The sequence below is a fragment of the Musca autumnalis genome, unplaced genomic scaffold, assembly GCF_047663935.1.
Source record: "Musca autumnalis isolate F117 unplaced genomic scaffold, ASM4766393v1 scaffold_5, whole genome shotgun sequence".
Lineage (NCBI taxonomy): Eukaryota > Metazoa > Arthropoda > Insecta > Diptera > Muscidae > Musca > Musca autumnalis.
In genome coordinates, this window is record NW_027412088.1 from 88,941,955 (window position 1) to 88,969,397 (window position 27,443).

Genomic DNA, 27,443 nt, shown 5'->3' on the forward strand with positions numbered 1-27,443 from the left:
ACCAGCCACTAGCGGTTTTGTACAGCTTTCGGGTGATTTTTCAAGAAGTATGGTCTTGGCACTCAATTCAGTGCAACCTGTTGCGGGAAAAATCAGATCGATTCGATAGGAAGTCCTAAACTGCACTTTTTTGAAATTTTGTGTAGGAGGTACCCGAAGGAGTTGACCTATATAGTATATATTATAACCTGATCTATGTCTCCTTGAATTATTATGATGTCCAAAGCATGGACCAAATCGGTTACCGCCTTCGAGAGTTATCGTGCGCACCATTTTAGCGAAAAGTTTTCAACTTTTGGGGAGGTAACCAAAGTAGTGGACCGATAAGGCCTATCTTAGAACTTGATTTAACTTTGGGAAAAATAATACGATTGCCATATTTTGGATCGAATCGGTTAATCCGTTCGATAGTTACCGCGCGCTCCACCAATAACACATGGTGCCATAGCGGGGTTTTACATCTTTCAAGTCATTTTCTCCGGAATAATGGACTTGCCCCTGAAAAAACTTGCACCGTCGTAATGAAGGGCAGCGAATATAAGTTGTTAAAACAAAAATCAAGGTTTCGAGAGGAGGTCTTAAACTGCACTTTTTCGAAACTTTATGTGGGAGGTACCCGAAGGACTGAAACGATATAGTCCATATTCGAACTTTATCTACATATGTCTGGTAGAAATATTACGATATGCAAAGTATGAACCAAAACGGTTACTCCCTTCAAGAGTTATCGTGCGCACGAATTTGTCGAACTTTTGTGGGGCAGTTTCCCGAGGGTGTGGGCCGATATGGCCCATTTTCGAACTTAAACTAATTTTGAACAAAATATTACGAAAGCCAAAATTCCAGACAGACGGAGGTACATTGCTAAATCGACTCCAAATTGTCTGAAACGGATTTCGTTCAAACATCCTTAGGGTCTAAAACCATTATTTCGATGAGGCATATTTTGGCGTATGAAAGTGTATATACCCTCGTTAGCATAAATGCTGAGGGTATAAAAAGACCTTTATAGGTCTTCTATGAGAAGAAAACAATTCAAAGGTGCAGCTAAAAGAAGAATACAAGAGGACATTCTTAAGGCCCCGTTTCCACTCACACTAGCGCAGGTTATAATCTGCAAATGTGTGTTTTTGGCCATCACTGCTCAAAAGGTAAAAGAAGAATACAAGAGGACATTTATATGGTCTTTTCTATTAAACAAACTCTTTATAGACGAAAGAAGAGGGCTTCACAAATGTTTTTCTAAATGTCCTGTATGGAAAGAAGATCTTACAGAGGTCCTTCTGAATGAAGAAGCACTTCTTGTTTGTGAAAAGGACCTTTAGGGTCCTGAAAAGGATGAAGGCCCTTTAAAGAGGAAATTTTCAAGGATTTCTAGGCCCTTCTAAAGGAATAAGCCCTTCTAAAAAGTATCTTCCAAAGATATTTATCCCAGATATGCCCAGCGTCCTATATATAGGACACACAAAATTCTTGCTAATTTGATATGTTATGTTTATCAAAGTACCGTTTATTTTGGTGATATACTCAGTACACATCTGTAGCTCTTGGGATATTATGTGATTCCATTATTTTGAGCTACTATTTTTGAGTTTTGAGGTCTAGTTCGTCGAAGTTGCCACCTATCGCTTAGTTTTTACAACGATTATGATTATGCCCGATTAATTATTGGGTAGTTTTATAACGAAAACATACACGATGTGGAGACTACTACGAAAAAACGTTAACTAGATGCCGAAAAGGTGTCTTTGGGCTATATGTCAAAGGTTTTGTGTCCCATAACTACCAGTTATATGATAAAACCTTGTGTCCAAAAGTGGCCTCAAAAACCACTGTTTTCAAAATTTTTTTAAAAAACATATAAACATACTGTTATTATTTCACATTTGCTTCTTAAATAACATAAAAATAATTTTAAAACGATCACGATCAAGCAATGGGCATATCTGGGTTATTGGAGGACCCTTAGGGTCCTGCCAAAGGAGAAAGGCCCTTTAAAGAGGACCTTCTAAAGGAGTTCTAGGCCCTTCTGAAGGAATAAGCCCTTCTAAAAAGTATCTTCAAAAGATGTTTATTGGAGGAAGACCTTCTAGAGGCCCTTTCAAAGGAGGTAGACCTTTTAAAGTTCCTTCTAAAGGAAGAATGCCTTCTAAAATGGACCTTTTAAATATATTTTATTGGCCGAAAACTTTCCAGAGGAAGAAATAGGAACTTATAATAGAACTTTCTAAAAGACCCCTAGGGGAAGAAGACTTTTCAGAGGTCCTTCTACAGGAAGGCCTTCTTTGGAAGGCCGTGCTACAGTAAGACAGCCTATCAGAAAGGACCTTTGAGAGGTCCTTTTAAAAAAGGACGAATAACTTCTTCTATGGCAAGAAGACGTTTTAAGGGTCCTGATAAAGGCAGAGGGAAGCAGGTCTATTAAAAGAACTCCTTCTAGAGATCTTTTATGGAAATATATCCAGCTAAATTATAAGTCCTCCTAAAGCAATGAGACTTTCTAAAAAGGACCCTTTTACCCCATTTTATGGGAAAAATTACTTATAGAGGTCCTTCTAAAGGTGGGCGACCTCATACGGGTCCTTCTAACTAAGAAAACGTTCTAAAAGGGTCCTTCTTAATATTTTTATTGAACGGAAACATTCTAGAGGGAGGAAGAGACCTTTTGAAACAACTTTCTAAAGGTCTTCCATCAATGGCAAAAATACAAGCCTTTATTTAGCTACTCTCAGCACAGGTGCAAATGTTAATGAGGTGCGAGGTATTAAACGCATAGAATATCAGGATGTATTCTGGGAAAAACCAAATAAAAAACAAAAAGAGGTACAATGTTGGCGTTGTCAGAAATGGGGCCATATGTCGAATAACTGTAATCGGTCATTAGTGTGTTTGAAATGCGGTAATGAACATCAACCCAAAGATTGCCCGCTTGAAGCTGGTTGTAAACCGCACTGTGCGAACTGTAATGAGGACGGTCATACTGCAAACTGGAGAGGTTGCTCTGCTTTTAAGAGTTATAAAGAAATTAAAGAAATTAAAATGAACTCCGATAGGAAAATAAAAAATATTGCTTCTGCTAATGTTGTTATGGCCACACGTTCTAATTTTGTTCGCCAGGAATCATCATTTGCTGATACTCTGAAAACTCATCCATGTTTAGGAAAAACAGAAAAACCACCCTTGATACAAGAATTTTTGACAATTGCAAAAGAATTATGTGGGCAGGAAACACTGGAAAATAAAGTTGAGCGATTCATCAGAAACTTCAAAAGTTTGACTAAGGAACAGGCTAAACGTGAATGTCTTAGCTTGTTAAATGATGTTGTTCAGTGTTATGGTCCGTAGGTTATTTAACCTCCTAACTTTTAATGTAAGGTCATTAGTTGATGCTAGTAGGCGCCTTGACCTTTTAAATACCTTAGAATTTAATAAAATAGATATTGCTTTCGTTCAGGAAACAAGATTAAAGAAAAGTCAGAAAGTCTCGTTTCAAAATTATTGTATTGTGAGTGATGATAGTGACCTGGGAGTTGCTATTGTTTTAAGATCTACTTACAATTTCAATAGAGTAAATATATCGGGTGTAACAATTCCGAACGTTTTTATACAAATCAATGTATTGGTGGATAATGTGGAGAAAAAATTTTTATTTGGATCTATCTATATTCCTACTAACTGCAATACTCAGGATTTTCATTCGAGTATGTTGAAAATCGAGCAATTTTGTGCAAGGTTTGATGGTTCATTCATTGGCGGCGATCTAAACGCGAAACACGTCTCATGGGGTGATGCATCTAATAATTTTAATGGTGTCAATCTTTATAATTGGTTGCAACTTAATTCTCTCTTATTTACTCGGATTTGTAATTCATATCCTTCCCACTCAAATGGTTCTTCTTTTCTTGTTTCAAGTAATTTAATAGATACTTCAACACCAAACTACAATATTTCTAGTCTGGCTTCGTTCTCGGATCATTTTCCCCTTAAGCTCACAATTCAAAATCCTAATTTTAATGTCATCTTGAATCAACAAAATTCATTCACGTCATATAAAAATACAAATTGGAATAGTTTCCGCTACGATGTTAGTTGTGACATTCTAAATTTTTATCCTCCAATCAATCGCAACTTGAGTAACCAAGAAATAGATTACTATGTGGAAGAATTCACCACATCCATTAAATTTCTTTCGAGTATTCACGCTGAAAAAGTGGTATTAACAAATAGGAAGTTCACTGTTTCCGATGACATCAAAAGACTCTATAAAATTAAGTATGAATGGCAGAAACAACTAAAAAGATTATATAGGGCGAACACAGATAGATCTCGTCCCGAGTACGCTCTATTGTCGAAACAGATTCAGTTGATCAAGGTGTTGATAAAGGAAAAGGTGGCTATAGAACAAGCCCAGATATTTAACACAAAAATGCAGAATATCAGACCAGGTCCTAGGGCTTATAAAGATATTTATAATGCTATGGGGAAAAAACGGTCCTCCTGCAATGAAATAACGGTCAATGGATCAGTGGTCAATGACAAGTCGGAAAAATTAGAAGTTTTGAGGCAGCATTTTGCAAATGTTTATAGCGGGTCATCGCCCTTAAGTTCCATAACTGAAATATAATCCACCGTAGAATCAGTCATTAGCAGTATTCCGCCATATATTACGGCTTTTGATAATAATAACACGGCATTAAATGAAAATAATTCCCCAGACTTCATTTCTACAAGCGATTTGAAGAAAATTATAAAGTATCTTAATGGTAAAACTTCTTTTGGCGCAGATGGGATTTCAAACTTTTTGTTTAAGAGGCTTCCAAGTAAAGCAATTGAATTTTTGGTCATAACTTATAACAATTGCCTTAATAATAGTTATTTCCCGGACATTTGGAAAGTGGCAAAAATTGTTCCAATCCCCAAAAAACCAAATGCAACGGATGTAAATAGCTTACGACCTATTTCTTTGTTGTCAAATGTGGGGAAGTTGTTTGAGAATGTGATAAGGTTAAAATTAGATAATGGAGTCCCTCTTGATTATATTCCACATTATCAGTTTGGTTTTAAGAGCGGCCACTCAACGGAACATGCCCTTCTTAAGTTTCAAAATGACGTCGTTTGCAATTTAAGAGAAAAAAAGTGTACTATTGCTGTTGCATTAGATGTTGAGAAAGCTTTTGATAAAGCTAATCACATTGGCATTATTCACAAAATGGCAGATATCGGGTTCAAACCTAATATCATAAAACTTTGTGCTAGTTAGATGGCAGTGAATCTCATATGGCAGAAGTAAATTGTGGTGTTCCTCAGGGTTCAATTTTGGCGCCGCACTTCTACAATATTTATATGAGCGATTTTCCTCATCAATTCCGCGAATGTCAGGGCATTCTATATGCAGATGATGCCTTACTTTATACACATGATGAGTCACCTAACAAAGCCTTGACTGCTATTTCTCTATATTTAGAAAAAGTTCAAAATTTTTTGTCCAATTGGTGTATCACTATAAATGTTTCGAAATGTCAGGCAATTTGTCTAAGGAATGCATCCGGAAAGTGCAAGTACCATGTAGTTCCTCAAAGTAAGAACATACATTTATCCTTGAATGGTCAGGATATTCCATTCACAGATAGTTTTAAGTATTTGGGTATTAACTTTTCAAAATTGATGAAGTTTAACCAACACGCTCGACTTGTTCTCGGGAAAGCCTGTGGAGTTAAAGCTGCTTTTGCATGTCTATTTAATAATAAGTTTCTTCCAGCAGAAACGAAACTTTTGTTATACAAAGTAAGCATTCGTCCTTTGTTATTGTATGCTTTTCCGATTTGGTTTGGCATTTCTCCTACAGTTATGAACGAGTTTTCAGTGTTTGAGAGGAAAATACTTCGTTTGTGTATCGATCGTAATTTTCAATCTGTTAACAAGCGGTATTCAAATCGTTACATTTACGACAAAGCGAACATTGTTCCTCTGGCCTCTTATGCTATGAATAGAGTAGCTGCATTCGTTTCGCGTTTATCTCTATCGCCTAATCCCCTAGTTACTGAGGCTCTGTTAAGTCAATCCTCCTTTAATTGGTCAAACACGTACTATATCTCACCACTCGGTTTTAACGAAAATGAATTAGATGCAAATTCCCTTTCATTTATTCCACATTTTTACACTAAGACTCTGGCGGGCACACACAGGGGCTAATTTTTTATTTTTTTTTAATGTAGATATAAGTTTTAGTTTGTAAGTTTTAGTTTTTAAGATAAAATTTTTTTGGAGAATAACTCTCCATGATATGTTAACGCCGGGAGCAAGCGTGTCTTCTTTAACCTAACACATACATACTTTCGTATACATTTTATGTGAAAAACACGAGTTGATAACCATTTATTGTTATTAAAATAATACGTAATAGTTTTAAGTTCTTCATTGTAACGTTTCGAATTCTTTAATTGTTATACAAGTCTCAATAAACTTCAACTTCAACTTCAAGGTCTTCCATCGAAAAACCCCCCTTCAAAGGTCCTTCTAAAATAAGAACAACTTCTTATAATGAAAAAGACCTTTAAGGATCCTGCAAGAGGAAAAAGGACAATAAAATGGACTACCTTAAGGACTTCTAGATTCTTCTTTGGAAAATGACCTTCCATTTAAAGAGATTGCTATGAAAAGAAGAAGTCCTTTTAGAAGTTCTGCTGAAAGAATTCAAGGCCTTCTAGGACCTTCTAAAGGTCTCCAAAGGTATTCTTTGGGAAGAATTTCTTCAAAGGTATTCTTTGGGAATAATTCCTTCTAGAGGCCCTTTAAGAAAATTATGACCTTTTAGAGGTCCTTCTAGAGCAAGAAGGCCTTCTAAAAGGACCATTTGAAGATATTTTATTGAACGAAAACCTGCTAGAGGAAGGAAGAGGATTTAATAAAACAACTTTCTAGAGGTCCTCTATGGGAAGAAGACCTTCATATATGAGAAGAAGGCCTTAAAGAACCCTGATAAAGAAAGAAGGTCCCTCTAAGGGAAGTTACCTTCTAGAGGTCTCTTATTTAAAGAAGAAATTAAAAGAAAAGGAGGCCCTCTTGAGGTGTCCTTTTAAAGGTCCTGCTACAAAACTAATGGAAGACCATCCTTCTAAAAGATGAAGACATTCGAAAAGAACCCTGAAAAATTGTTTGACTACATTCTAAAGATCTTCTATGAGAGGAAACCTTTTGGAGGTCCATCTAAAAGAATAAAAACTTCTTATAGGGGAAAAACGTTTTTTAAGTGTCCTGCTAAGGGAACAAGGCCCTTCTAAAAAGGATCCTCCAAAGATATTTTATGGGAAGAATACCTACCTTTTACCTTATCAAAAGGACTTTCTTAACACGTTCGTAAGGTTTCCTAGGCACTTCTTCGGAAAATGGACTTTTATAGATCATCCATTTACAGAGGTTTTCTATGAGAAGAAATCCTTTTATAGGTCCTGCTAAAAGAAGAAGGTCCTTTGAGGTCATTTAAGGGGACTTTCTTAAGGCGTTCTATTCCCTTCGTAAAGAAAGATGATCTTAAAAAAAGGATCCTCCAAAGATATTTTATGGGAAGAATGCCTACCTTCTAGAGGCTCTTTTGAAGGAGGAGGATCTATTACAGGTGCTTATAAAGGATGAAGGCCTTTGAAAAAGGACCCTCTAAAGTTTGTTTATGGAACTAAAAATTGTTATAATCGAACTTTTCCGAGGTTCTCTATGGGAAGAAGATCTTTCACAGGTAGTTCCAACGTAAGGATACAAGAATGCTTTACAAGATCCTGCTAAAATTAGAAAGACCTTCTTTAGGATATTACCTTGTAGAGGTCTTTAGAGTGGAGAAGACCTTCTAGAGGTCCTCTTTGGGAGCAATTTTTTATATGTCATATTTCCACTTATAAACCTCCCTTTCCCCCTCTTTCTCCCGTTACAGACATCACGCAGTTTAAGCACAGATAGTAATCGTTTCGGTAGCGTAACTTCAACATCATCAGCCGCAAATGGTGATGACAAGGGTCCGTTTGTTTTGCAAACATTAAAACGTTTAGAAAAATCACAATCAATTCTGGTCATACGCAATTCATCATCATCGGCATTGTCATCGTCATCGGCAGCAGCAGCAACATCTTCTTCTTCTACTACTTCTTCGAATATATCATCAGGTGCCAATTCTACCTCATCCTTAGCAGTAAACGCATCATCTACTTCTTTGGCCAATTCATTGACAGTGGAACATAAGCTAAGCTTATCCTCATCATCTTTGTCCTCCATGCAACAGCAGCAGCCCCAAATTCTAACAACGACAGGTAATGTCAACACAAAACCCAACACCATTACCTTTACACGACACAAAAAATCTCAAACCAAATCCAATAATAATGGAACAAACAACAATGCCACTAGCGGCAACAGCAACAACAACAGTGGCAATGGTGGCCATCATAATTCAAATTCCAACACTGGAGGAGCTACAACAATAACCACCACAAAATTGGGTGATATTTTAGCTTCCGCCAAGGGACAACCGAGGCATATTTTGACAGCTACGGCCAGTACCAATACTGGAGGTAATGGCAATAAAGCAACAAATGCTGGTGGTGGAGGTACTACCACCACTACCTATTTGCGTTTGACAAATGCCAATGCTGGTACCAATAGCAACAACAACAACAGCAATGGTAACAGTAATATTGCAACTATTGCTGCCAATATTGTCCATAAAAATCATAATTCTTCACGTGTAAATCTCAATGGTCCGAATGTCGAAACAATAACAGCAGCGGTAGCAGCTGGAACTGGAGCTGGGCAAGCTACACAACAAAAACAACACCAACAACATTTAAATTTGGCCGATGTCCAGCTAAAACATGAAAGGACTTCAACAACAACAGCTGCTAATGCTGCCAGTAGCACAATGGGCTTACAAAAGACCTCAGGGAGCGGTAAGTTTAAAATAAGTTTGTTTTTATTGTATTTTTGAAATTCTAAAAATTTGAAAACAAAATCTGAAGATATCCACAAAAATGCCAAAGGTCATAAATTTATAAACAAAACAAAGCTCAAGGTAGGTAAAGTCATAACGTTTCAACGCTTAATATGCTACAAATATTGCATTTAAAATCAAAATTCGTTCTCAATAATTTATAAAGGCTCTGGGGAGGGGACTACTGGGCGTAAGTTACACTATGCAACAAAATGAAGAAATAAAATTTCCAGGAAAAATGCTAGGAATAATCGAAGTCTTTCGCCGAATAATTCAAAAAAGTTGCAATGAAATGACGGTTGTTGTAGCAGTATAGGTTTGATGCTGGGTACAAAAATCCCGCTGTCGTGGGCAGAGGATTAATTGATAACGAATTGACCCGGAACCACACAATAACCGTGTTCAGGCCAGCGGCTGCCACATCACTGTACATTTGTTTACGTATCATTATTTGTGTGTTGGTAGTAGCATATCCCGGAAAGCCAGCTCCGGATATCTTCTGTTCCGGGACAAAGCAAAACGCAGAACCACTATAGATGTGCTTGGTTTGCCACACTCAAACTTCGGTGTTTGTTATTTCATCAGGCAGGAAGAGCACCTTATAAAAGGTCTTGCTAAAGGTCCTCTGTCAGAAGAAGGCCTTTCAGTGGCCCCTCTAAAAAAGAAAACTTCTTTTAAGGAAAAAAGCACCTTTAATGGTCTTGCCAAAGGAAGAAAGCATATTTTGGCAGCCTTTTAAAAGGAACCCTCTTAAGGTCGTTTAGTTCTTTCTATGGGAAATCACCTTCTAAGGGAATTCTTTTTAAGGAGGTTTTGCTATGGAAAGAAGACCTTGTGAGGGCCTTTATAAAAGAAGGATACTTCTTCTAAAATGGTCCTTTATCGGTTTGTCACATCCACCACACTCAAATTTCGAACACCTCGAGAACTTCTAGACCATCGAGCCTATCAGGCTGACCTGAAAAGTGCAGGTAGTAAACCTGTCGCCTGATTCTTTATGGACGCTACCAGTCCAGGTCTGGAGTCTGGATACAGAGGAAACAGAAAGAACCTAATACATGAAATAATGCACGTATGAACATATTTGCGTTGCTACAACAACATTCAAATATCGGTGAGATGTAATAGATGCCGGAAGTGGGTGCATCTCAGGGGTTGTTCTGGACTCGTGTATGTGAGGGACTACTACCGGGACTATGCTGCTATATGCTACGTGAACACAGCACCCAGTGAGTCGTCGTCGTTATCAGAATACGGGATTCCCCAGCAGTCAGCCCAACACCTGCTACATTTAACACTAGCCGTTGATGTTCCAATGCTATTTTGAAGTTTAATTGCAATGGACTCCGAGGTAAAATCGAGGAAATAGTGGATTTCATATCATGTTTGCGGCAGTGCACAAACCCAAGCACAACCCAATAACAACTGTAGATTACAGCATTGTGGTGGTTACAAAATGCTGAGGAAAGATTCCACCAGAAGTGGAGGTGGGGCATTAGCTTTCCTATAGGAATAGTCTGTTCAATACAGACCTTGATCCTGGCTCCAATGGCCCGTACATGAAATGTTTAGGGATAGCAGTCACCTGTGGAACTTCCGAAGCAGAGTTGATTAACACATGCATTCCGCAGATAAATAGCTGTACTCCATGTTTTAAGACCAACGTTAGCCCGCTTTTGGAAGGCCAGAACCGACTGGTCTTGGTAAAAGTTCAGACCTTGTGCTCTTCTAAAGGAAGACCTTGTACTCGTCTAAAAAAAGACCTTGTGCTCTTCTATACGAAGAGGATCCCACCATGATTGGTAGTTGGGGATTAGATTCCCTATTGTAGCAGTCTGTTCAATACAGGAATACTTCGCTTGACCCTGGCACTATTGAACCATACAGGGAATGTATGGGGATAGCGGTCACGTGTGGAACTGCCGAGGTAGAGTTGCTAAACGTATACATTCCGCCGATAAATAGTTATACGCTAGATTATAGGCCCAACATTGGCCCGCTTTTGGAAGCTCATAACGGACAAGTCTTGAGGAGTTGTGGCATTTGGTACTCGGAAATGACCAGAATGTTATAGTGGTAGTGGAGCAGATTCATAGCTCTACGTTTTGCAATGAGGACGCCCTTACCAGATATAGCGGAGAGTGTCACAGTTCACCTGATCTGACAACTTACGTCACCTGGCAACCTATCATTTCTCTTGGATTTCATCAACACTGAAAGCGGCACTTTCATCAATCATGGGAAAGCTAATTGGTCAGAGAGCTCAGTAATCACCACTTCCGAAATCTGCCAAACCATTCCGATGTTCGAGTTGAAGAAAGGACGTTCCGACACATCATCACTGCTGCAGCAGCTCGGCATATACCTGCTGGTGGAATACTCCAAGTGATAGCAAATTTATCTGCAGAGGACGGGATAAGCAAATGAGCTTGCTGAGCTTCGTCGAACCAACCCAGTGACCACAGAGTCTGGGAGTTGATACTGGCAGTCAATAGGTTAGTCGGTGAGCAAGAGCGGAACATGTAGCTAAAATCATTTGAAGAGTTGCAACATTGGAGCCGGAATAAGTGAATTGTGGGCGACAGTTAAGTCACTCTCGAACCCTGGGAAGAAGGCAACGTTGCGCTGACTGATCCGACCACCAATTACTCTTAGATTCTAGGGGGTCACATACGACATCATTTTCATTTCGTACGCGCATACCACAGCTATCTGCGACAATCTGAGGTGTAGTAACAATATCCTCATGTGCCTAACCTGCAGCAGGGCTGCAGATAAAGATATTGTTGAGCTATGAGGCGCCAGTGAATTTAAGTGCAACGCGATGGAAAAATATTCAAACCTCTCAGAATGCCACCCTGAGAACTGCAACAGGGTGCTTCCTCATGTCTTCAGTGGAGCATGAGAAGACAAATAATCTACCAGTACAGCAACTCTCGTTGCAGTACTTGTTCGGGTATTATCATAAGAGCCATCCTATTGTGGATAGAATATCCATATGGCGGATAGGACACCTGGGATATCAGGAGGGATCTTCATTACTTAGAAAGAGAGGTCCAACGTTACAAGAGAGAATCCCTAAATCAGCAAGGGATACTGAACTAACTCCAGTAGATTTGTAGTTACAACCCGTCCTCGGGGAACGTCCTCGTCTAAGGAGAGTCAGCTGCCACGACAAGCCAGAGTAGTTTTTGCTCAACTACGCTCATGACGGTGCATCTGTCTAAATTCCTATGGACCAAGGATCGATGACACTGTGCAAAACATCTGCCCAGCATGAGGCACAAGCCCGCACGGCACTCCAGACATTTTGAACTGCCCTGTTAAACCTACTGACACTAACTCCAGTAGCTTTGTGGTTACACCACGTCCTTGGGGAACATCCCCCATCTGAAGGGGGTCAGCTGTCACGACAAACCAGAGTAGTTTTGGACCATCTACACTCAGGATGGTGGATCTGTCTAAATTCCTTTGGGGCAAGGATCGATGACACCGTGCAAAACATCTGTCCAGCATGAGGTACAAGCCCGCACGACACTCTGCATCTTTTCAACAGCTCCGTCAAACCTACTCGACTAACTCCAGTAGCTTTGTGGATACAACCCAACGAAATAGCAACATTTGTAAAACTGGAGATAAACTGAGAGCCAGATTTAGCAGTGGAACGGACTTGCAAATATATTATATGCTGTTACATAATCCGCCCGATTTATCATATAATTTAGAAAAAAATTGGATTTTGTTGCATAGTGTTCTATGTAAGGCTACTCGGAGTAAATTATGAAAACACTTGTACTATTTTCCTTCTTTCTTATTTCCTACAAATTATCAGTAAATATAAGTTTTCCCCAAGGCGGCTGTTTGTGACTGAAAATATAAATAAAAATATCGACAAAAAATAAAACAACAAGTTCATGAATCCATCCATCTGGCTTACTGTCTATGCATACCGAAGATGTGAAAACATTCTTATTTCAATTGCTCTGTTTTCTATTCTTCTTCTAAATTCATTGATACTTCCTAACACTTGAATGATTTCTTTCTTAGCTCCCATGAGTTTGAATATGTGATGAAGTAGTTCATCTGGTGGTCTGTCTGACTGCCTGCCTAACACTTACAAGTCAAGTGTAAACAGAAACAACACTTGAATGTGCATACTCAACAATATTGTTGTGTATATGCCACGGGTCATGAAAAACAAACACTCACTCACACACACAGTCCTCTGAGAGCAAAGAAAATCGCTAGCTAATTCACTTCCTAAGTTGAACAAGTGTTTCATTTTTTTCAGTTAGCCCTGTCGGACTTTTATGAACCAGTTGATAAAATGATTGATAATAGATCGATAATTTATAAACTGACTAAAAAGTGGCTGAAAAGTTATCTAGAGATGAACCACTTTAAACAGAAAAAAATTTCGGCAATTGTCCATGTCTAGATAACTTTTCGACCAATATAAAGTTAGTCGAAATTTTATCTAGAGATTAACCACTCTGAAAACAGAAACATCTACCGTCTGCAAAGTATTTGTGTTTGTTGAAGAAATAAGGCACAAATGTAGAAATAATTCGCACTTGCTTTTTCTTAATATTCTTCGTATAAATGCAGCATCCAGTTATAGAATACAGTGTTGATGGACTGAACATATTCGTACATATTACTCATATTATTCTGGAATTTAAAAGGAACACAAAGGAAATATACAAATCTCTAACAAAAGAGAGAGAGACAAAGAGAATGAGAGAGAGAATATGAAAAATCAAAAATAAAAAACACACAGAAACAAAAATTGTTTTTTTTCACATTTTGTTTTAAACTGACTAAAAATAGGCAAAAAAAAGTTAGTTTATTATCAGTCGAAAAGTTATCTGGCGTTGGACAATACTGACTACTCAGGCGCTCATCGCCTTGTAAAATTAGTCAGTTGGCATAAGGCAAAATTATCGATAAAATGCCACTTATGTTTAAAAAAAGGCTAGCTTTACGTGAGCTTTAAATCGGCCACAGTCCCTACAGGGAGTTTACACGCAGACATACTCACACACTCATTGCAAAGCGAAAAAAGTGTAGCAAATTAGCTCAAGGATATCAAAAATATAGTCGCAGGCACAAATATTGTGGAGGTTTGTACGAATGTTAAAATGTTTCTAATCAGTAATATTTGAACTTTCTTTTGTCGAATTCCGTTTTGGATTTTATGACCTGATCCAAACCGGTTAAAATGTTAACAGATGGATTTTAACTTTCAATAAATTTCGTAATGAACAGAACACATACAACATAAATTCAGGGCCACCAAATATATATAAAAACAAGTGAACCAAGGCTATAGTCGGGTCGGGACCGACTATGTGATACCCTACACGACTACTCCTGTGCATAAGCTTTCCACTGGTAGAATTAAAAATATTAAAATTGGGATAGCTTAGTGCCTTTGCTCTGAATGTCTTCATTAATACAGGTCAATTTTGTTGAAACGCATTTAAGTACATCGTCAGTACAACTTAAATAAAAAATGCAAAAGTGCGCCAACCATCAATAGGCTTCTTTCTCTGTGAGACCCCCATCAACCTCAAAAATGTCTCGAGGATCCGATCAAAATTCCGTCCTGTATTGTGATTGCACAAAAAATGAAAAAAAGGGATGCATTACCGACTATTACGATATCTCTGTTGTTTGACCACCTATGACAACCTACTTCACATCGTTGTAAAGGTGATATTTTCTACATTTCTTGCCAGGTTTTGCTTTTGATATACCTCTTACAGAAGAGAGATATTCGCTTTGAAATAAAACGTTGACATTTTCTCCAAATAAGTTTTTTTTTCAAATTCCCAACCCTGAACAATATCCGACCATTACCAAAATCAATAGGTTTTTTCCACTGTGGGACACCCATTAACACCCAAAACTTCGTGACGATCCAATCAAAATTGCGACGTGTAGTGTGATTACAAAACAATTAAAAATGGGATGTATTACCAACCTGCTTTACATCATTGTAAAGGTGGGATTTTCTACTTTCATAGTCAGACTTTGCTTTTGGAAGGTCCTCAACCAAAGCTGTGATATTCGTCATTATTATTAAAATCGCAAAAATGAAAAGTTGTGTTCTATTAGCGGCTATTGCGATATCTTCATTATTTGACCAACTACGACAACATACGTTACACCGTTGCAAATGCTACTTTCGTTAGCAGGTTTTGTTTTTGATATACCCCTTATAGAAGCGGAGATATACGCTTTGAAATAAAACGTTGACTTTTTCTCCAAATAACTTTTTTGCCCGTTCCAACCCCTGAATATTATCAGACCATCACCAAAATCAATAGACTTCTTCCTCTGTAGTATCCCCAATAACCACCAAAATTTCGTGACGATCCGATCAAAATTGCGACCTGTAGCGTGATTACAAAAAATGGAAAAATGGGATGTATTACCGACTATTGCGATATATCCGTTATTTGGCGACATACGTCAACCTACTTTGCATCATTGTAAAGATGGGATTTTCTTCTTTCATAGCCAGGCTTTGCTTTTGAAAAGTCCCCAACCAAAGCCGTGATATTCGTCATTATAATTAAAATAGCAAGAATGAAAAGTTGGGTTCTATTAGCGACTATTGCGATATCTTCGTTGTGTGACCACCAACGACAACCTACGTTACATCGTTTCAAAGGTGATATTTTCTACTTTCATTGCCAAGTTTTGCTTTTTATACCCTCCACCATAGGATGGGGGTATATTAAGTTTGTCACTACGTTTGTAACTACTCGAAATAATCATTGTAGACCCCACAAAGTATATATATTCTTGATCAGCGTGCAATTCTACATCGATATAGCCATGTCCGTCCGTCTGTCCGTCTGTGGAAATCACTCTAGCGTCCGAACGGATTGACGTAGGTGGATGAAATTTTGGGAAAATATGTTATATTTACGTAGGACTTTTGGTATTGAAAGCGGGCTATGTAGGTCCACGCTTTCGTATAGCCCCCATACAAAATTACGCGTGACGCGTCGTCGTTTTAAGGAATTTTTAAGATATTTGGCCCATTTTACCACCGAATTGGTTGTAATTTGGTACTTTGTGTCTACAGAGGCCAAAAAATATTCCTACCAAAGTTGGGTTATATAGGTCCACGTTTTGGTATAGCCCCCACATAAGGCCCCTTATAAAGTACGCGTCATTTTAATATATTTTGAATGTATTAGACCCATTTGACAAAAGAATCGGTTGTAACTTTGTATTTTGTGTCTTCAGAGGCCAGAAAACATTCCTACCAAAGTTGGGTTATATAGGTCCACGTTTTGGTATAGCCCCCACATAAGGCCCCTTATAAAGTACGCGTCATTTTAATATATTTTGAATGTATTAGACCCATTTGACAAAAGAATCGGTTGTAACTTTGTATTTTGTGTTTCCAGAGGCTAAGAAACATTTCTACCATAAAATGTTTATATAGGTCCACGTGTTGATATAGCCCCCATAATACAATATCTCCCGATTTTCGATATTTTGAACGTTTTAGCCTCATTATCACACCGAGATAGCTGAAATTTGTTATTTAGTCTTCTTTAGGCGTATAAAACTTTCCCCCAGAAATTTGTAGGTATAGGTCCACGCCATCATATACCCCTTATAGAACGGTACCTTCCGAATTTCGGTATTTTGAAGGTTGTGGCAACATTAATCCACCGAAATGGCTGAAATTTGTGGTGGAGGGTATAAAAAGTTCGGCCCGACCGAACTTAACGTTTTTCTTACTTGTTATATATCCCTTATAGACGCTGAGATATTTGCTTTGGACTAAAATGTAGACTTTTTCTCCAAATAACTTTTTTGCTCATTCCGACCTCTAAATATTATCTGACCATCACCAAAATCAATAGGCTTCTTCCCCTCCAGGACCCCCATCAACACCCAAAATTTCGTGACGATCCGATCAAAATTGCGAACTTCTACTTTCATAGCCAGGCTTTGCTTTTGAAAAATAGCAAGTATGAAAATTTGGGTTTTATTTGCGACTATTGTAATATCTTCGTTGTTTGATCACCTACGAGAACTTACTTTACATTATTGGAAAGTCGATATTTTCTACTTTTATTGTCAGGTCTTGCTTTTGGTATACCCCATATAGAAGCTGAGATATTCGCTTTGGAAAAAAACGTTGTCATTTTATCCACATAAGTTTTTTGCCCATTCCGACCCCTGAATATTATCCGACTATCACCAAAATTAATAGGCTTCTTCGCCTCCGGGACCCTCATCAACACCCAAAATTTCGTGACGATCTGATCAAAATTGCGACCTGTAGCGTGATTACAAGGTTTAGATGGACAGACGGACAGACGGACGGACTGACGGACGGACACACATAGCCAGATCGACTCAGCTCGTCGAGACATTCATTTTGGTATATATAAGTATGGGTCTACGACCATTATTTCGATGCGTTACAAACTTTTTGGGCAAAACCAACTTATAATACCCTCCCCACATAGTGGTGTAGGGTATAAACACAATATTAAAATTGAAAGAAATCAGTTTATAGTTTCACAATACTTTCAAGCACTAACATTTATGGCAAATTTGCCTCTTCGAAATAATAGTTAAAGACGCCACATATCGTAGGACCAAATCTGCTTAAGACAATTTAGAATCGACTTGACAATGTCCGTGTGACAAGTTTTGCCAAAGAAATAGGCGACCATTAACTTCGAAGTGCTTCTTCTACGAACAAAATTGGTTGGATTTGGCACGTCTTCGATTCATAGTTCGTCACCTGTCTCCTCCTCCCTATTACATTTAGGTTGTGTGCTTGTAAACGTACCTTCAACCACAGATACCAATGCACCCACCTTCAAAGTTAAGGTGCAGCGCCTAAGTGACTCAGAAGCGGCGGGAGCCAATGACCTGCCTGCGAGTCACACATCGTTATTTTCCTCGTTTAGGGCACTGTATTATGAACATCCCTATCCACCGGTTGGTACGCGCTCGGTAGGAGAATTGACAAACGCCATAGGGACTTACAAACACCCTTGTTATTTTTAGATCGTGGGTAACTTTTCCGATATTTTTGTATCGTGTTATTTGTTATGTTACTCGGATAATGTGTGTAACGTTTCCACGTCATTTGAATAACGTGGATAACTTTTCCTCGTTATTTGGATAAGGTGGATAACATTTTCCATGTTATTTGGATAACGTGGATAACATTTTCATGTTATATGTTTAACGTGAATAACATTTTCATGTTATTTGAATAACGTGGATAACATTTTCATGTTATTTGGATAAAGTGGATAACATTTCCACGTTATTTGGATAACGTGGATAACATTTCCACGTTATTTGGATAACGTGGATAACATTTCAACGTTATTTTCATAACGAGGATAACATTTTCATGTTAATTGGATAACGTGGATAACATTTCCACTTTATTTGGATAACGTGGATAACATTTCCACGTTATTTTAAAACGAGGATAAAATTTCCTCGTTATTTGAATAACGTGGATAACATTTTTATGTTTCTTGGGTAAGGTGGATAACATTTTCACGATATGTGGATAACGCGGATAACATTTTTACGATATGTGGATAACGTGGATAACATTTCCACGTTATTTTGATAAAGTGGATAACATTTCCTCTTTATTTGAAAAACGTGGATAACATTTTTTTGTTTTTTTGGGTAAGGTGCATAACATTTCCACGTTATTTTGATAAAGTGGATAACATTTATACGTTATTTGGATAACGTGGATAACATTTTCATGTTATTTGGATAACGTGGATAACATTTCCACGTTATTTGGACAACGTGGATAACATTTCCTTATTATTTAAATAACGTGGATAACATTTTCATGTTATTTTCATAACGTGGATAACATTTTCATGTTATTTGGATAACGTAGATAACATTTCCACTTTATTTGGATAACTTGGTTAACATTTCCAATTTATTTGGATAAAATGGTTAAAATTTTCATGTCATTTGGATAATGTGGATAACATTTCCACGTTATTTGGATAACGTGGATAACATTTCCACATTAAATGAATAATGTGGGAAACATTTTCTCGTTATTTAAATATAGTGGATGACATTTTCATGTTATTTGGATAACGTGGATAATATTTCCACGTTATTTGGATAAAGTGGATAACATTTCCACGTTATTTGGATAACGTGGATAACATTTCCACGTTATTTGGATAACGTGGATAACATTTCAACGTTATTTTCATAACGAGGATAACATTTTCATGTTATTTGGATAACGTGGATAACATTTCCACTTTATTTGGATAACGTGGATAACATTTCCACGTTATTTGAAAAACGTGGATAACATTTTTTTGTTTTTTGGGTAAGGTGGATAACATTTCTACGTTATTTGGATAACGTGGATAACATTTCCATGTTATTTGGACAACGTGGATAATATTTCCACGTTATTTTGAAACGTGGATAAAATTTCCTCGTTATTTGAATAACATGGATAACATTTTTATGTTTCTTGGGTAAGGTGGATAACATTTTCACGATATGTGGATAATGTGGATAACATTTCCACGTTATTTTGAAACGTGGATAACATTTCCTCGTTATTTGAAAAACGTGGATAACATTTTTTTTGTTTTTTGGGTAAGGTGGATAACATTTTCACGACATTTGGATAACTTGGATAACATTTCCACGTTATTTTGATGAACTGGATAACATTTCTACGTTATTTGGATAACGTGGATAACATTTCCATGTTATTTGGACAACGTGGATAATATTTCCACGTTATTTTGAAACGTGGATAACATTTCCTCATTATTTAAATAGCGTGGATAACATTTCCACTATATTTGGATAAAGTGGTTAACATTTCCACTTTTTTTGGATAACGTGGTTAACATTTTCATGTCATTTGGATAATGTGGATAACATTTCCACGTTATTTGGATAACGTGGATAACATTTCCACATTAAATGAATAATGTGGGAAAAATTTTCTCGTTATTTAAATATAGTGGATGACATTTTCATGTTATTTGGATAACGTGGATAATATTTCCACGTTATTTGGATTACGTGGATAATATTTCCACGTTATTTTGGAACGTGGATAACATTTCCTCGTTATTTGAATAACGTGGATAACATTTCCTCGTTATTTGAATAAGGTGGATAAAATTTTTATGTTTCTTGGGTAAGGTGGATAACATTTTCACGATATGTGGATAACGTGGATAACATTTCCACTTTATTTGAATAACGTGGTTAACATTTCCACTTTATTTGAAAAACGTGGATAACATTTTTTTGTTTTTTGGGTAAGGTGGATAACATTTCTACGTTATTTGGATAACGTGGATAACATTTCCATGTTATTTGGACAACGTGGATAATATTTCCACGTTATTTTGAAACGTGGATAAAATTTCCTCGTTATTTGAATAACATGGATAACATTTTTATGTTTCTTGGGTAAGGTGGATAACATTTTCACGATATGTGGATAATGTGGATAACATTTCCACGTTATTTTGAAACGTGGATAACATTTCCTCGTTATTTGAATAAGGTGGATAAAATTTTTATGTTTCTTGGGTAAGGTGGATAACATTTTCATGTTATTTGGATAACGTGGATAACATTTCCACTTTATTTGGATAACGTGGATAACATTTCCACGTTATTTGAAAAACGTGGATAACATTTTTTTGTTTTTTGGGTAAGGTGGATAACATTTCTACGTTATTTGGATAACGTGGATAACATTTCCATGTTATTTGGACAACGTGGATAATATTTCCACGTTATTTTGAAACGTGGATAAAATTTCCTCGTTATTTGAATAACATGGATAACATTTTTATGTTTCTTGGGTAAGGTGGATAACATTTTCACGATATGTGGATAATGTGGATAACATTTCCACGTTATTTTGAAACGTGGATAACATTTCCTCGTTATTTGAAAAACGTGGATAACATTTTTTTTGTTTTTTGGGTAAGGTGGATAACATTTTCACGACATTTGGATAACTTGGATAACATTTCCACGTTATTTTGATGAACTGGATAACATTTCTACGTTATTTGGATAACGTGGATAACATTTCCATGTTATTTGGACAACGTGGATAATATTTCCACGTTATTTTGAAACGTGGATAACATTTCCTCATTATTTAAATAGCGTGGATAACATTTCCACTATATTTGGATAAAGTGGTTAACATTTCCACTTTTTTTGGATAACGTGGTTAACATTTTCATGTCATTTGGATAATGTGGATAACATTTCCACGTTATTTGGATAACGTGGATAACATTTCCACATTAAATGAATAATGTGGGAAAAATTTTCTAGTTATTTAAATATAGTGGATGACATTTTCATGTTATTTGGATAACGTGGATAATATTTCCACGTTATTTGGATTACGTGGATAATATTTCCACGTTATTTTGGAACGTGGATAACATTTCCTCGTTATTTGAATAACGTGGATAACATTTCCTCGTTATTTGAATAAGGTGGATAAAATTTTTATGTTTCTTGGGTAAGGTGGATAACATTTTCACGATATGTGGATAACGTGGATAACATTTCCACTTTATTTGAATAACGTGGTTAACATTTCCACTTTATTTGGATAACGTGGTTAACATTTTCATGTCATTTGGATAATGTGGATAACATTTCCACGTTATTTTGATAACGTGGATAACATTTCCACATTAAATGAATAATGTGGAAAACATTTTCTCGTTATTTAAATAAAGTGGATGACATTTTCCATGTTATTTGGATAACGTGGATAACATTTCCACGTTATTTGAATAACGTAAATAACATTTTCAACGTCATTTGAATAACGTGGATAACATTTTCGAGTTATTTGAAGAACGTAGATAACATTTTCATGTTATTTGGATAGCGTGGATAACATTTTCACGTTATTTGAAGAACGTAGATAATATGTTCACGATATTTAGATAACATTTTCGATGTTATTTGGTTAACGTGGATAACATTTTCCATTTTATTTGGATAACGTGGATAACATTTTTACTTGCATTCATAACGTGGATAATTTGTTCTTCAAAATTAGAATAAGAAATAATAATCATGACTGATACATTTCATCAGCTTCAATTGTTTTATTGTATCCGACTGACGTTCCCCTAACCAATGAATTTACCAATACAGTGTCGAAATCATCTCATTAGGATGAATATCGTCAATTCAGGGCTTATTAGAGGAAAAACCTACTTTCTTCCTCCTTCCATTTTCCTTGCCGAAGGCAGCACCAAATCAAATACGAGGTGGGAAATGAAAAAACTTTTCCACTTTTCTCTTCATTATTTCGTTAAAGAAGTTTAACGAAATAACAAGGCGGCAACAACAACTAACGGCACCTCCTTGGTTGTTATGATGTCCATTGACTGGGGGTCTGGTTGTGTGTGTCTGAACAAATAACAAACACAACGCTAAGAAGGCTAACTGTTGTTCATATTAAACAGGTAGTGGCGATAGAATCAATAATTGAGTGGTTTTTGCAATTATTGGCGATGGTTTAGGGAAGGTGGTGAAAAATGTGGGATAGCTTAGGATAGTTTTGGTACAACTTGAAAATGTTTTTTTGTGGAAAATTTTGGGTTTTAAATTTCGAATGATTTTTCAAGGATTATCACGACAATAACTGTGTACGAATATTTTCTCAAGGAATTTTAAATTTGAATACTTAAAATTCTTCTATTTTATTTGATATAGTTTTTTTTGAAAAACTTAGGATTTTTAAGAATATTTTTCAAGGGGTATAAAAGCTAGAGTTTATGTAAGGAATATTGGTTCAATACCTAACTGGTCTTTAACTTGTTTTTCCCCTTTCTTAAACCAGTAAAGTCCAAACCCATTTCTCTCTCTCTCTTTCTGGGCCAACAAATTGAGTTAACCTAACAAATCTGTAAAATATTTTTTTTTTATTTTTCGAATTTTCTTTACTTTCTTTCGAACTTTATCCTTAACAAGACAACAAACAACCAGGGAAAAGAAAACGACCATCATTGGCAACAACTAAGAAAATCATGTTAAAATTAAGCTTTTGTGATTTCTAATTAACTGACTGAAGTTTCGGTAAGTGGTACCAGTTGCCACCAACCAACCATAACAACAGACAAACTATGGAAAGATATGGGTTTCCGCTTCTACTTTTTTACCGTCATATATCCAGCAAAAATGGTGGTCCGTTTCTTTTATGGAAAAAGAGATTTTTTTTTCTACTTTTTAGGAACTACTTCCTTTTTTAGAGTAAAACACCAACACAAGAGATGTAACAACAGCTCATATTAGATGTGGTTATCGTACGAATCGGGAGGGTGTTTTACCGTGTAGTTGATTGTATTTCACTTGTTTGAAAATTTGTTCGAACAAAAGAAATTAAAATTTTTGTTTAACATTGTTAGGACGCTTCTTCGTTGCCTTTTTCTTATTTTTCATTTTTTTTCGTGTGGGTAAAAAGTTTTTCTTTTGCTGATTTTTGCAAAGGTGGAAAGTGATTCCTTTTTTGGGGATTTCATTCTTTTTTGGTTGTTTTGTAAAGGTATCATGGCCATAACTTTTTCTGCTTGGGCCTTTATGCAAAGGACCTTCTGTTGGGCTTGGGTGCTGGTCTTGCATTGAATTGTTGCAAAAGTGTTGAACTTCGTTTGAACACCACCGCTGTGTATTTGGGCGTCATGTAAGCCATTATGCACTTTACCAGCTAATAAAATAAATTAAAACAAATGCCAAATTGGCAAAGCGAAAAAAGAAAACCATGGATTAAGGAAAGGGAATATCTATATTCAGAACTGAAAAGAAATAAAGTTATGCCCATAAACGTGCCGAAATTTTATGATGGATAACAGTGAATTCAAACACATTGTTTCTTAAATAGGAATATTCAAAGAGAGTGAAATCATTTCAACAGCCAGAGAAGACGTCTTGAATGTTTTCTGTTCGTACAAGACTTATGAACGGTCTCCTGTCCATATAACCTATGAAGTATCTCTCTAAATTTGCTTCTCTTCTTAGAATAAGCCAAGTGAAAGGTGTTGTTTTAATTGAACTGCTTTAGATATCCCGTTTCCATAGAAAACCTTTTCCTATGTGAAAAAATATCGCAACAAAAAAATATCGCTTTGCCGACAGAGATATACCCTCAGTCTATGTGAATAGAAACTTTCATCTACGGTCAGATCGAATGTATTAAGGGTCTTTTCAGTATTTTGTGGGTTTTTGTAGGACATTGGACAGTTCGAGAGTTATCGGGCTCTTCAGCCACTACATTACCGTCGTAATTGAGGCAGCGAATGCAAGTTGCTTCAACAAAAATCAAAGTGATTCGAGAGAAGGTCTTAAAGTGAACTTATCCAAAATTTTGTGTTGTAGGTACCCGAAGTAGTGGACAAATATAGTCCATATTCGAACTTGATCTATATCTGGTAGATATATTAGGATGTGTAAAGCATGGACCGAATCGGTCACTCCCTTCAAGAGTTATCGTGCGAACGATTTTTGAACTTTTGTTGGGGAGGTACCTGAAGGAGTGGACCGATATGACTTATCTTTGAACTTCCACTATGTTTGGACAAAATATTACTTACTTACCTACTTACTTACTTAGCTGGCCTATTACAGAACATTTGTTCCATAGACCGAACTAAGAAAAGATCTCCAATTCTCTCTGTTTAGTGCTTCGATTTTTGGAATACCGCGCCTTGTCATCTCGTCATCTACTTGTTTGCGCCATCTATTCTTTGGCCTGCCAATTGTGCGTGCACCGCCATGTGGCTCGAATTTATACGCCTTTTTAGCGGGTTCATCATCGCTCATTCTTATCATATGGCCTAGCCAACGCAATCGCTGCATGTCGATACGTTTAACTATATTGATATCGTTGTATAGCAGATACAGATCGTGAATCAATCGACATCGATATTCACCGTCAACGCAGATCGGTCCATAGATCTTTCAAAGAATTTTTCTCTCAAACACGCCAAGCACTGCCTTATCTGCTTGCGCAAGTACCCAGGTTTCGGAAACATACATAAGCACGGGTAGTATCAGTGTTTTGTAAAGCGTTATTTTTGTTTGACGAGTTGTGGCTTTGTTTTTAAAGTACTTACTTAAGCCAAAGTAGCATCTGTTGGCCAGTACAATTCTTCTTTTTATTTCACAACTGATGTCGTCTGTTGCGTCGAGGTATATGAAGTCTTTTACTATCTCAAAATTATAGGTACCAACTTCAACAGTTGACATCATCAGCTTGGTCTTCTCGCCGTTTACCGCCAGACCCACTTTCGCAGATTCTGCTTCGACTTTCATAAAGGTATCGGTTACTTCTTTTACTGATCGTCCCATGATGTCTATGCCATCAGCATAAGCAAGTAACATGTGGATATTGGCGTAAATTGTTTCACATCGTTTGACGTTTGCCTATCGTATAACCTTTTCCAGTAGGATGTTGAAGAGATCACACGAAAGGCTGTCTACTTGCCTGAAACCTCTTTTGGTACAAAATTCTTCGGAGAGGTTCTTTCCTATTTTAACTGAGGATCTCGTGTCAGTTAAAGTCAATTGAGACATGGCCTGGAATACCTTTGAACGTAGTGGGCTGTCGAAGGCTGCTTTATAATCGATCTGCATCCCTTGGGTCTTCTCCAGGATTTGCCTCAGGCTAAATATCTGGTCAATGGTGGACTTGCCAGGTCTAAAGCCGCATTGGTATGCCCCAATTATCTCGTTGACCATAGGCTTTAGTCGTTCGCACAATATCCCTGACACGATCTTATAGGCAATCGGGAGTAGACTTATGCCCCTATAGTTAGAGCATACAGTCTTATCTCCTTTTTATGGACGGGGCACAGGATACTCGTCGGGTACTCGTTCTTCCTGCCAGATGGTGCTAACTAGCTGATGCATACACCTTATCAGCGTGTCGCCTCCGGTTTTAAACAGCTCGGCCATCAGCTCCTGCTGCCTTATTATTCTTCAGCCGGTTTATTGCTGTCTTTACCTCATCTTGGCCGGGTGGTATACATTCAATACCATCTTCTGGGATTGGATCTGTGGTATCTTCGTCGACTTCGCTACTATTGGATACCAACAGTTTGGAAAAATGCTCTTTCAATATCCTTAGCACACTATCTGTATCAGTTACCAGATTACCTTGCTAGTCTCTACAGGAGGATGTGCCAGTTCCAAAGCCATCAGTTTGATGCTTCACTCTTTGGTAGAATTTTCGGACTTCATTCTGTCTCCAGTACATCTCGATTTGTTCACACTCCCGCTTTTCCATCTCTCCTTTTCTCCCGATACCTCTCTCGTGCGCTACGCGTTGCTATTGATTGTAAAGTAGCTCTATATGCCGCATTTTTCTCTTCGGTAGCAGCACGACACCTCTGGTCATACCATGGATTCCTTGGTGGAGGTCTCTGGTATCCAAGTACTGATTTTGCGGCTGTTTGCATCGAGTGGGCAATGTTTTCCCATTGTCCTGATATGTTATCGGGACGAGGAGTGCTTTGATTAAGCAGTTGGGTCAGTTGAGTGGAATATTCTGTGACTATCTGTTGTGATTTCAGCTTACCGATGTCAAACTTCCGTGTTGTGTCTGTTCGCACTTTGTTTGCTACGTTTAATCTGGTACGTACCTTTGCTGCAAGAAAGTAGTGGTCCGAATCAATGTTTGCGCCTCGGAACGATCGTACATCCAACACGCTTGATGCACGTCTTCCATCTATCAATTTGATTTCTTGTTCTTTGATCTAGCGACAGCCAGGTGCCCTTATGAATATCGAGATGCTTAAATCTGGTACTGCTAACTACCATGTTTTTATTGCAGCTGCAAAGTCTATCAGCCTCATAGCATTGTCAGATGTTTTACTGTGGAGACTGAATTTCCCGACGCCCAAACCCAAGTTTTTAATGTTTTTATGGGTGAACGCGCGGCACATGTTAGCTCACTACCTTTAACGGGTGTTAAAGGCAGTTCCCCAGGTGACGCCACGGAGAGGTCAGTGTCCACTTGAGATGAAAGAGGGACCAAGATAAATCGTGGGCTTTGCCATGTTAAAGCCGGGCAGGACCGTTCCTTGGTATCTTCCATCCCCTACGTCACCCAGGACGGCATTCCGTCAGGTTTAAATATTTAGCCACTGCGAAGCGCTAAAATTTCCATACCACACTGGCGCCGCATAGCTTACATACGCACATACTCCAACCTATTGCTTTTAAATATGTTGACAAGGTTTATTTGCTGCACTCCTAGTGTTACCGGCCAGCAACTCAAGAACATTATTTCTATTTCTGATCTTGTCGGAAAAAGCTGTGGGTTAAGCGGATGATTTTAAGATGTTGGTCAGAATTAGGACACTATCGACCAATATGTTTAGAAGGAGGCTAATTTTAG

At 37.4% G+C, this 27,443-nt stretch overlaps 1 protein-coding gene across 3 annotated transcripts in view; it reads left to right on the forward strand.

The window, feature by feature from the left end:
* The window catches only part of Camta (Calmodulin-binding transcription activator), a 283,414-nt gene that overhangs the window by 41,900 nt on the left and 214,071 nt on the right, over positions 1-27,443 (forward strand). For all 3 annotated transcript variants that reach the window (XM_073990712.1, XM_073990711.1, XM_073990710.1), the window contains one exon: positions 7,925-8,933. In XM_073990712.1, the coding sequence (XP_073846813.1) occupies positions 7,925-8,933 (1,009 nt within the window). The remainder of the gene's footprint in view (positions 1-7,924; positions 8,934-27,443) is intronic.